Here is a 12,311-nt window from a genome sequence, read left to right on the forward strand (position 1 = left end):
ACACCCAGATTCCAGCTTGTGGGAAGAGGGGAAGACAGCAAATTCTAGACAAGCAACTTCCTATGAAAAACAAGAGAAGAAAAAGAAAAAAAAATACATACATATATGTGTGTGTGTGTGTGTGTATGTGTGTGTGTACATATATATATATATATTAGTGTATGTATATATATATATGTATTTGTGTATATATATATATATATATGACCCACAGTGGCTTCTATCTCTCTTGCCCATAAATGACAGCCAGTAACCAATCTACACCTATTGCAAAGGAAGTTAGAAAATATGGTTCCCCCTTGGGTAGGCACAAGCAGGAGGCAGGAGAGGACAAACTTTGGGGACATCACCAGCAATCTGCTACAATCAGGAAGGGCAGCTGCCTGAGATCTGTAAAAAGTAGAATCAGAATCAGGATCTAGGTCCTAGCTGTTGCAACCAAGTCAGAGGCCCCAGGGCTGCACCTGTGAGCTCAGAGGATTTAAATTAATAGCTTGTCCGCAGACTTCGGGTAGCTCCATCTGCTTGGCTTGTGTATATCAACTGCAGGCTCTGGGTGGTGGCTGATTGTGACCTCCAGCCCTGATAGGACTCAGATATTCCTATGAATTACCACAAGTGGTAGCCTGAGTAGATGGGTTCAAAGCCTGGCTTGGAGCAGTCCAGGCAAGTTTAGGTAGCAGCGCCATGGAGGAATATGTGCTTCCAGGGGAATTAGGTTTTTCCCAAAAAATGTATATTATTGGAGAACTGACAGGGCCTCTCAGACAGGTTGGATACTGGCTGAGAAGGAATCCCTCTGGCCTCTTGGATCCTGCAGCAGAGGTGGGGCAGGAAAACCCACTTAGGGACCAGAGGAGGACAGCCAGAAGGGAAACCAGGAGTGCTCCCCCACCAGCTCTGTGTACCATGGTCCCTGCCTGAAGCATTAAGGAGGACTGTTTCTGAGTTGCATGCGCTGTTGGGACATGTGGCTGTAGCTCCAAGGGGACCACCTGCATGTGGGTGTGTTCACTCTGGTGAGCCTGTCGGGAAACAGTCTGTTCTCTGGGAGTGAGTCACAGTGTTCAGTCCCACAGACCAGTCAGTTGGAGTCCCTGAAGCTCTCGGACCAGTTCCAGGCTCAGGAGCACTTGATACCACCTGACCTCTCACTGATCCAGCCCAGGATCACTTGGGGTCTCCATTCCTCATTGGATTGGTGATGAGAGGGACGGGAGAGGGAACAGATGGCTTCTAATTGTGCAAAATGAGGCCTAAGATTGAGATTCTGAAGTCGCAATTTATACTGGGGCTTGGTTGATAGGCATTTGTAGCCTCAGAGGCAACTCTCGGGGCTCTGGTGAATCTTGGTGAGTCTCTGAAGAATGGGAGATTCAGAAATGAAACCATCTGAATATAGAATAAGCCTACAACTTCCCTCTAGCTGACTGTGGAAGCCCACAAACCCCCCCACCCCCAGTAACTCAGAGAGTTTTGCCATAATCAATTATCAGAACAAACTAGTTGGATAGATAACTGAAAGGGAGGGAAATATTTGACTCAGGCAAATTCTCCCAACCAGGGCTAGGGTGGCAGATGCATGATGGACAAGGGCAAGTTCAGAATCTCTGAGCTGGGTTGGGCCCTGGAGACCTTCTTGTTTGACCCATTTCTCTCCCAAGGCAGAGGACTGGAGGAGAAGATGCAAACACTTCTAGCTTAATAGTTTGTCTTTTATCCCTGTCACACAAATAATTATACAAATAACTATGTAATTAACTAGATCATTGTGATAAGCACAGAGGAAAAGCACAGAGGGATGTGTCAGACTATAGCAGGGAGGTCTAGCCTAGTCTTGCAGAGAGAGGCCACCCTGACATTAAATCCCAGACCCCAGGGGTGAGCAAAAGGTGGTTCAAGTGAAGAGAAGGGGAAGGATGTTCCAGGCTGAAGAAACACCAGGTCTGTAAGCTTGGAGGTGGGCAATGATGAGGGCAATTTGAGATGCACGATGCATCCTTGGAGCAAGGGACAAGTGTCAGTGAGAGGTGAGGGATGTCAGGACAGTCTGCTCATACAGAGCCACGTGGGAAAGGCAGAAGATGGGGGGCTTTCTAGGGAGAAATTGGAAACCATTACAGGTTGGAGGGTAGGTTGGCAAAATCTCATTTTTGCTTTTAAAATATCTCCTAGCTGCATACAGAGCATGGAGTCTATACCACTAGGGCTCAGGCTGGATGCAGGGAGGGCAGTAAGAAGCTTTGCAGCAGTGTGGAAGAGAGAATGTTCACTTGGTCTAGAGCCGTAGCTGTGACTGGGATTGGAGGGAGTGTCACAGGTGACTCCCTGATTTGTTTCTAATTTTTTATTTTTTTGTTTTACTGGGAGTTGAATCCAGAGGTGCTTTATTTCTGAGCTACATCCCCAGTCTTTTAATTTTTTATTTTGACATAGGGTCTTACTTAATTGCTAAGGCTGACCTGGAACTTGAGATCCTCCTGCCTCAGCCTCCTCAGTTGCTGGGATTACAGTCATGCTGCTTTTAAATTTAAAAAAATTACAAATTAGTCATTATAAATAATGAAAAAATCCTAAAGGTGTATACTTGCCCCTTCCCTGACATTTTCCATTCTCACCTGCTAAGTTAACACCCTGTACAGGAGCAACCTTCCACTTCTCTCATTTCTTTAACAGAGGGAGGGTTTCTTTTAAATGGGATAATTCTATTCGCTACTGTGCAAGCTACTTTTCTTACTAACAGTACACTACAGACATGCTCTGTAAATCAGTAGATATAGCTTGAACTCATTTTTTAATAGTTGCATAATATTTTACAGTAAGGCTGTAGGACAATGTATTTAATCATTGGTTGACAGTGATATTCAAAGATTTCCAGTTTTCAGTCACCACACACACTGCTGAAATTATAGGATTATTTTTATATATAGTTGATTTTACTCTATAGGATTCTCAAAAGGAAAATTTCTGGGTCAAAAGGAAAATTTCTGGGTCAAAAGGCATGTACATTTTTAATTTTAATAGGTTAATGCCAGGTTACCTGCTCCAAATTATAACAGCTAGTGCCAGATTATTTACTCAGCAATAAATTTGAGTACCTATTTTCTCAAAAATTTAGTAAACCCGAATATTTTACATGTTTTTGCAAATCTGATTAATTTAAATAATGAAGTCTTATTTTGCTTTAATTTGCATTTTCTAACTAACTAGTAATGAGGGTAAGCATTTTATTGGCCATGTAAGTCTTCCCCCACTCTGAATGGCCCATCCATACTCTTTTCCAGTTTCTCTTTTGGGCTTTTGCCTTTTCATTACAATTTATAGAAATTCTTTGTATATAGAGCATGTTTTCCTTCTGACTCTCACAAATTTTCCAAGTATTTTCGCAGTAAGTTAGTTTTTATCTTTGGCCACTCGAGTCTTTAAAAATCAAGTAAAAAGTATCTTTCTTTTCCTTTGTAATCCCACCAAATTTATGTTTTTATTATTCAAATACTTAAGAATTTCTAATATTTTCATTGTTTCATTCTTATATTAAAATATTTGAATCACTTGGAACACACTTTTTATATTTGGGAGTGGTAAGGATCCCATTTGTTTCTTTTAGATGAATGGTCAGTTATGGCAGCCTCATTTTTGGAAATAACTTTATCGAGAAAGAATTCACATACCATACAATTCACCCTTCTAAAGTATTTAAAGTCACAGACTTTAAATAAATAAAGTCAACCATAGGTTGACTCTTTTCTGTCACCTCAAAAAGAAACCCTATACCTTTAGCTATTACCTCACTTCTATTCCCAATCCCTAGAAAACATGAATCTGCTTTCTGCCTCTACAGACTCACTAATTCTGGCTATTTCATATAAATGGAATCACATATATGCACTTTTTTGTGACTGACATTTTTCATTTAGCAAAATGTTTTCAAAATTAATCCATCTTATATCATTTATTAGTATTCCATTCCTTTTTACAGAGGAATACTATTTTAAGTTGATCAACAATTGATTTTTTTTCCCCATTTTTTTGGTTATTGTGAACGATGTCTCCATAAACATTAATGTACAAATTTTTGTGGTCATATTTTTAATTCTCCTGGGTTATACAGCTGGGAGTGAAATTGCTGGTCATATGGTCACTCTATGTTTGACATTCTAAGGAATAGCTAGGCTGTTTTCCAAAGTGGCTGCACCATTTACATTCCCACCAGCAGTGTGTGAAGGTTCCAATTTTTCCACATCTGTGACAGCACTTATCATCCCAATTTTTTTCTTCTGGCTTCCTGTTGGGTGTGAAGTGGTGTATCACTGTAGTTTTCATGTGATCAATGATGTTGACCATCTTTTCAGATGTTTATTGCCTTATTTTTATATCCCCCTTGGAGAAATGTCTGCAGATAGCAATATCATTATTTTCTTTTTTTCTCTGATGAGTTAAGATACAACTTTTGTCATAAATTCCTTTCTAGCCAGGCACACTGGTGCATGCCTGTAACCCCAGACACTCACCAAGCTGAGGCAGGAGGATTCCAAGTTTGAAGCTAGCCTCAGCTATTGAGTAAGAGTCTGTCTCAAAATAAAAAACAAAAGGGTTGGGGAAGGGGCTCAGTAGTAAGGTGCCTACCCCTGGGTTCAAACCCCAGTACAAACAAACAAAACAAAAACAAAAACAAATCCTTTCTGTTCTTGAGATTTTTTAATTGGCTCTCCATTCCTCTGACCTATTTATCTTTTCCTGCTTTTGTACCATTCTGTTAGATTATGGTGGGATTATAGTTTGTTTCATTATCTGATAATGCAAGTTCTCTTCTTTACATGTTTTATTTATAAATTTATTTCTTAACCAGTCTCAGATACTTATTTTTTAAATGTGCTACAAATTAATTTTTTTTAAGTTTTGGAGTTTTTTTAAACTCAGAATTCTAATAAAATTGCATTAGATCTATATATGAATTTTGAAAGGATTGGCTTCAAAAGACTTTTTCTGAAACATGATTGTCTATGTGTTCAAATCTTGTTACGTGATCTGATGGCTTTCTTCAAAGATCTTTCCACTTGTGATGGTTGCTGTTGTTGTTAAATTAATCCTGCATATTTTATAGTTTTATCACTGTTAAAAACTATTTCTTCATTTCCATTTTTCATATATAGTTGCATTTAGAAAAATCACTACAGATTTCTATTAATCTTGTATTTAGTTACCTTCTGAAAATGGGACTGGGAATATAACACAGTGGCAGAGTACTTGCCTAGCAAGTGTGAGGCCCGGGGTGTGTTCATCAGCACCTGGAGTGGGGGGAAATAACATTGATAATGGGAATAGCTTCAGCATGTCATTATTTAGATATCTACAATCAGGCTTTGTTAAATAGTCAACAAATTTAAGTAGTTTTCTTCTATTTCTTGTTTAATATTTTACTAGCAATATACGCTGAATTTTACCAAATTATTTTCAACAGGTTACTATAATCATATTTTGTTCCCTTCATTTGTTGATACAGTGGTTAGTATAGATAGATTTCCTGGTGCTGAGTCATGTTCATAGTGTTGAAATAAACTTGCCTTTGTCATAGTGCATTATTATTTTGATCCCTTTTCCCATAACCAGTTAGTTAATATCTCTTTTATTTTGTTCCACATTATTGTTACATTATAGTTATACATAATGATGAAATCTGTTGTTACATATTCATACATGCACACAATAAAACAACATAATCTGGCCAACATCACTCCCCAGCAGTCAGTTCATATCTTACTTCAGATTTTGCACTCATATTCAAACTGTTCAGAATTTTTTTCTTTCAAACTTCATTCTTTCTAAGTTTTGAGAAATAACTGTAAAATAAACCAGGGAGTTTTTCAACTTAATCTCTGGTCTGGAATAGTTTAAGTAGCATTAAAATTATGTTTTTAAAGTTTATATAAACCTTATTTTAATATAATCCATATCTTGATTTTTAAAAAAAATTAATTGTAATAAAATACTCATTGTAAAATTTTCCATCTCAACCATTTTCAAGTGTACACTTCAGTAGTATAAATAGATTCACATTGTTATGTACCCCTTTTCACCTACAAACTCTGACAGCCTATATCCATTGAACAACTCCAATTCCTCTCTCCTCCCAGTCTCTGGCAGCTGCCATTCTACTTTCTACGAATCCGAATACTCTAGGTACCCTACAGGTAGAGTCATACAATATTTGTCTCTCAGTGACTGGCTCATTTGTGAAAGGCTTATTTCACTTAGCATCATGTCCACAAAGTCATCCATGCTATGGCATGTATCAGAAGTTCCTTCCTTTTTAAGTTTGAATAATATTCCATCATATAGATATACCACATTTTGTTTATGTGTTCAGCTATCTATGGACACTTGGGTTCCTTTCACCTTTTGCCTATTGTAAATAACATGGCTGAGAATGTGGGCGTGTAAATATCTCTTTGAGAACTTTCTTTCAGTTCTTTTGGCTACATATCCAGAAGTGGAATTGCCAGAGCATATGGTACCTCGTGATATGTTAATGGTGGAGTTTTAATTTCTTTTCAAATCTCTTACATTTATTGTCCTGTTCAGGATTTTGACTTCTATGCTCAGTTCTGGTAATTTTTTGTGTAGTTTGAAGTTATCCATTCCCTCTAGTTTTTCACATTTATTTTTATAGGTTTATACATATTATTGTTAAAATTCTTTAACTTTTGCTGTATCTGTGATATGCCTCTCTCTTTTAAACCTAATATTGTGGGGTTTTTTTGTGTTTGTTTGTTTGTTTGTTTGTTTGGTACCAGGGATTGAACCCAGGAGTGCTTAACTAATACCAAGCTACATCCCAGCCTGTTTCTTATTTTCTTTTTTTATTTATTTTGAGACAGGGCCTCATCAAATTGCTTAGGGCCTCTCTGAGTTGCTGAGGATTTTCCTGCCTCAGCCTCTCTAGCCACTGGGATTCAAGGCATGTGCCACTGCACCTGGCTTGCATTTTCACTTTCTTTATTTTCTTAACCAGGTTTGCCTGGAAGGATTTTTCTATTTTGTTGGTCTGTTCAAAGAACCAGGTTTTGGTTCTGTTTTTTTTTTTTTTTTTTTTTTCCTTTTAATTATGATTTTTTTCTAACAATGTTTATTTTCTATTTTGTTATTTTCTAAATTTAACTTGGTTAATTTCCTTCTACTCTTTGTGTGTGACTGTTGATTCTTTTTCTAATTTCTAAGATTGCATATCTTCAATCCTTTTTTTTTTTTAATAACCTTAAAGGCATTTTTTTCCTCTGAGTATGGCTGTGTCCCTTAAGTTCTATGAGTATGCTGAGTTCTCTTTTTCATTACTGGATGACCTGTAATTTCAGGTTTGATCTTATTTTTGATTCAGTAGTAATTTAAGAGTATATTTCTTAGTTTCCAAGCAGTTTATGCTTTTAGCCTTGAAATTAACTTTGTTTGACATTAATATTGCTGTTCCTACTCCCTCTCTGCTTGCATTTGCTTGGTATATTTTTGCCCATCCAATGCTTTATTTTCAGTCTTTTTTGTCACCTTGTTTTGGGAGTATTTCTTGTAAACAGCATTTGGCTGTATTTTATTTTTTAACTTAACTCAGACAATCTGTTTTGTGATAGCAAAATTCACTCTCTTCACATTTAATGTAACATACTGATATATCAAGATCCATTGCAGCCAGGGAAGACTGGTGGTCCCAGTGGGTGCTGCTTCCTGTTATTGTCCTGGTCCATTCTCGCTCACACAGCCTTGCCCATCGTGCTCATCATGCAGCTAAGACAGGTTGGAACACGAAGATCACACAAGTGTCAAGTACCAGATCTCACACATTTATGATAATTAACCCCGAATTCTGATGCTCCACTTCTCCTTTCTAGGATCCTACTCTGCAAAAAGTTGTGAGACCTTTCTAGGAATGCTCACCTGTATAACTGAAGTACCTTCTGGACACCACTAAATTTTGCATTTTAGAGAGTAATTTTATAACAATCCCAGGGCTGAGGAGTAGGGTTGGGGGAATAGGTGCCTCCTATTTAATTTATTTAGAGCTGCTGCCTGATGCTCCTGCCATCTTGCTTAAGCTGCTACCAGTGCCACCAGGTTGCTAACCTAAGCTGCTCTTTTCCTTCCTGCCCCAGCAAGGTGATACTTTAGCTTCTAGTGACCAGTTCTTTCAGAGGGGGCTCCCATAACAAAGCTGGAGGGCTCCCAATGACCCAGTTTCTCATGTGCACAGCCCTCCTCTTCTTAGAGTAGTGGTCAGGAGTAGGTCAGGCCCAACTTTGCTCCCTCCAAATTTCATGCCATGCTACACAGTCCAATCCACCCAGAAGATCTCCTTGTACCTATTGCCTCCTCCCTATCACAGATCCCTGTGGGAAACTCAGTAATTATGACAGGTCTATCCATGTCTCAGTCCCAGCTATGAACTCAGTTCAGTCTTTCACGAGGAGTTGAGGCCCCATATAAATGCACAGATGGGGTTGGGCATCTGATGCAACACCTCGCTGCTCCATGATGGTTAAGCTTTTTGAACTTTCTTTCTCTGTATCTCTTTAGGAAAACCAGGGAGCTGGTCTTTTAAGAGCCTCATAAAGTCTTTACCACAAGTGAGGGTGAGGGCGGGGAGACTGGGTGCTTACCCTTCGGGCTGGCTTCTCCAAGTGTGAACTGTGGCCAAGCAGAGATATCCAGTTGTGGTGCTATGCTACTCCATATAGACACTTTGTACAAATTAGCAAAAGGTGCCTTCTCAGAGTGAGTACAGCTCATGACAGGCTCATGACTTGGAGAGAGTACAGAGAGGACCAAATTTTAGACCTCACTTGCTCCAGGCCCTGGTACAAGTAACAGCTAACACCAATATGGGAAGTGGCCTTGCCTGGCTACCCAGAGAACTGAACAGAGTGAGCATGCAATTCCAAATATTGCTCCTCCAGAGGAAGTATGCTCCTGAGCTCTGCTCTCATAACACCTATGTGACATCCTGTAGGGGGAGGGGGTGTTTAGGGGTCTCTCTGAACCTCCAATTCTTAAATCGAAAGCCTAGGAAATCAGAGTTCCTTCCCCTACTCCTCAGATCCCATTTTCTCCAGGGAAACAGATCGGACTCTTGATACCCCATGTGTCCACTTGCTCCAGGAGAGAGCTGAATCCTGTCCCAGGGGCCCAGGCCTCAACAGACTAATCCATACACCACTCAGCAAACCTAACCTTCATATAGAGACACCCCACTTGGAGTATCATAGGGCAGCTGTTTCCTCAGAGGACTTTGAAAGGTAAGGGGGGTCCTCTATACAGAGTGAGGTAGAAACCTGCAGGTACATTCACTTACAGTACAGTAGCCCACAGTAGCAGGATTGTAAGAGGATGGAACTCAGGAGACATCAACTGAACTGAGTGAGAGTAGTGGTTGTAGCCAAGGCATCCTCAGATTACAGGAGACTGGATAGGATAAATACTTATGACTTTTTGATTTTTTGAGCAGGGGAGGAACAAGATCAGATCTTGGTACCAGAGGGAATGACTCTAGGAGCTGTGTAGGATGGCGAAGAGGATTTGCAAAACCTAGGCATGGCATATTTACTCTCAGTGGTTCCCAGCTAGTGGGAAACTAAGAGTAACCAATTTGGGAGATCATTCTGAAGAATTCTGAACATTCCCCTTTACTTCATTAAATCAAATATAATTCATGCAATCATTTTACAAACTTTTCCAGATAACTCTCTGAGTCCACGTGCAAGGCTGGAGAAGGACAGGAGGAGAGCTCTCTTCCCCCTGCCTTTTCTCCGCCCCTCAATCAGAATGTGTTTTGATAAGTGGGGGCTTGGGGACAGCAGAAGGGTGACTAACAGCGCCTCCCCCACCAATTAAATTTTTTTAAAAAGCTGCTATGGAAGGAGCGAATATTAGTTTCCTGATTTATAAAGCCAAATGGATTAAGCTCATTCATTGCCTGAGGAAACAAAAAGGAAATCTTCAATACCTCTGTGCACATTGAGAACAGGAACAATACCAGTCTTTAGAAAGCAGAAACCTAATTTGGGGGAATCAATTACCCTCTGTGTCCCTGCCTCTGTGGGCTCTCTCACTAGCTCTCTCAATAGAGATTTTCTGGGAGGTAAAATGTGGAGAAGTTGGTCAGGCATAAGTACACCCTCTGTGTAGCCTTGAGATAGGAAGTTGAGAATTGGGTGTAGAGTGAGTGGGGTTGGGAGAAATGTGCCTGGGTGTCAAGAATATGTGGAAATGAGATGTAGGGGACTTAGAGATAAAAGTAGAGAGTGGGAGCAGAATTGGGAGGGGCAGTTAGAGGGCAAGGAAAGCAGGGAGGGGAATCAGGGGTTTAGAACTGGACAGTGAGGTAAGGTGGTAATGGGGGTGGGGAGCAAAGTTCAATCAGTGCAGGAGCAGGTGATTGGAGAGGGGGTTGGATACTGTGGTTCGGCCTGGCTCGCGTGTCACCTATCTTCTCTTGAACTTACCTGGTTTCTCTTCTGTGGTCTGTACTTTCCACCCTTGGATCTGAGTATGCAGTGGACAATAGCTAGGCAGTAATGAGAAAAGGGACGGAATGGAGTGCCTGTCACCGCAGCCGGCATCGCGTTCACAAAGTCTACACTCTTCGCAATCTCACACACATTCCTGTGCTGGGTCTCCAGCCTTGGTCCACAGTCCAGCCCAGAGCCACACCCAGCCAGGCGCACTCATACAATGCCTCACAATCACACACAGGGAGTCCCACACTCTGCACTGTCGCAGGCTGAAAACTGCACACTCTCACCCGGAATCACACATGCCACCCTCCCCTCTCACACAGTGGCCCACCACCCCAAACAGTCCTCACTCTGGCATGTGGACACACACACACACACACACACACACACACACACACACACAGTCCTTCACTCGCACACACTCTGGCTGTGCTTTTGTGTTTTGTCAGAATTAATGAGAAAAGTTCCCGTGCCCTGCGGGTAATTAGTGTCCTTGGAGTTAAATAAGCTAATGGCGGGCACCTCTGGCCCAAGCAATTATGTTTGTGTATTGAATAATTGATTCAAAGGGGGGAAGGGCCGCTAATCAGATCTGAGCATAATGAATTGATTTAATTAACAGGGGAATCTGAGGGGCCCTGGGAAACGCAGGCTGCACTCTGCTGAGGCGAGCGCAGCCAGCTCGGAGAAAACCCGCGCGCTGCAGCCGCTGCGGCTCCGCCTCTGCTCCGGCCGGGTCCGGGCAGCCGCTGCACCCGCGGCTCCGGCGTCCCGGCCCTGCCGGCGCGCCCCCGCCCCCGCCCCCGCGCCGCGCCACGCCGCGCCCTGGTTCCCTCCTCCCGAGCTCTTTGCCCGCGGGGCTGCGCTCCGAGCGCGGGTCGGTCCGCGCGGGTCGGGCGGCCGCGGCTGACGGGACGCGGAGCCGGCGCTGGGCCGGCAAGAGCCCCGCAAGCGGGCGGCGCGGGAGCCTGAGCCGAGCGCCCCTCTGCGTTTTCGGCGTGTGCCCGGCTGGAGCCGCCGGGAGACCATGGTGTTGGACCCTGAGGACGGTAGGTGCCCGACGCGTGGTGCCGGTGCTTGGGTCGCGTGGGCACGCCGTGAGGGCGGCCGGCGGGCTCTGCCGTGACACCCCGCTCTCGGCGACAGCGTCTCCAGACCCTCCCGGGCCGCTTCAGGCGGGTTGGCTGCTCCCCGGAAGCTCAGCGACTGGATGTGTGCGCGGGTGTGCGTGTCCGGGGTGCCAGGCTCAGTCCCCGGTGTTCCTCACCAGGATTAGGAAGTCTCATCCGCCACCTGGAGCCCGCCAACCCCTCACGCTCAGGCTGGTAACTTTCTCACCCGCTCTTGCCGCCTTGCAGGCATCCTGAGCGCCTCTGCGACCCCAGCCGCGGGCTTCCCTACGGTGACTGCAGCCCGCCTATCTCTGGGCCTGAGCGTCTGCAAGTCCTCCTACTGCGGAAGTGTTCCCCGGGGGGATTCCCAGAGAACTCGGGGTTGAGGGGGCAAACCATTATGATCCTGGGGTGCCTCAGGTCTGGGACTTAGTAGCTGCAGGAGGGTTAATATTGCCTCCGCCCCTGCAGGGCCGGGGAGGAAGCATGCCATCAGTTCACCCAGTCGGTGTTGGGAGGTGCCCTACTGGCTTAGAGTAGGTGGATGAACCATATAGCTCACAATAGCAGGTTCATTCTGAGGCAGATCTGTCTTGAAGCTAATGAAGTTTGGGGTCCTCAAGGTCTTTCAGATGCCAGATCCCTGGTGGTAATTTTGTATTAATAATCTTGTATTCCTTTTCTTAAAGAACCTCCACCC

General features: G+C 43.1%; 1 protein-coding gene across 2 annotated transcripts in view; it reads left to right on the forward strand.

Moving 5' to 3' along the window:
- Positions 1 to 11,227: 11,227 nt before the first annotated feature.
- Positions 11,228 to 12,311, forward strand: part of LMO1 (LIM domain only 1) — a 40,134-nt gene continuing 39,050 nt past the window's right edge. The window contains exon 1 of one of the 2 annotated variants that reach the window (XM_079103610.1): positions 11,228 to 11,548. In XM_079103610.1, the coding sequence (XP_078959736.1) occupies positions 11,527 to 11,548 (22 nt within the window). In that variant the 5' untranslated portion in view covers positions 11,228 to 11,526. The remainder of the gene's footprint in view (positions 11,549 to 12,311) is intronic. The other variant, XM_079103609.1, reaches the window with a different exon arrangement.

This window comes from Sciurus vulgaris (genome assembly GCF_902686455.1).
Source record: "Sciurus vulgaris genome assembly, chromosome: 11".
NCBI classification, from domain to species: domain Eukaryota; kingdom Metazoa; phylum Chordata; class Mammalia; order Rodentia; family Sciuridae; genus Sciurus; species Sciurus vulgaris.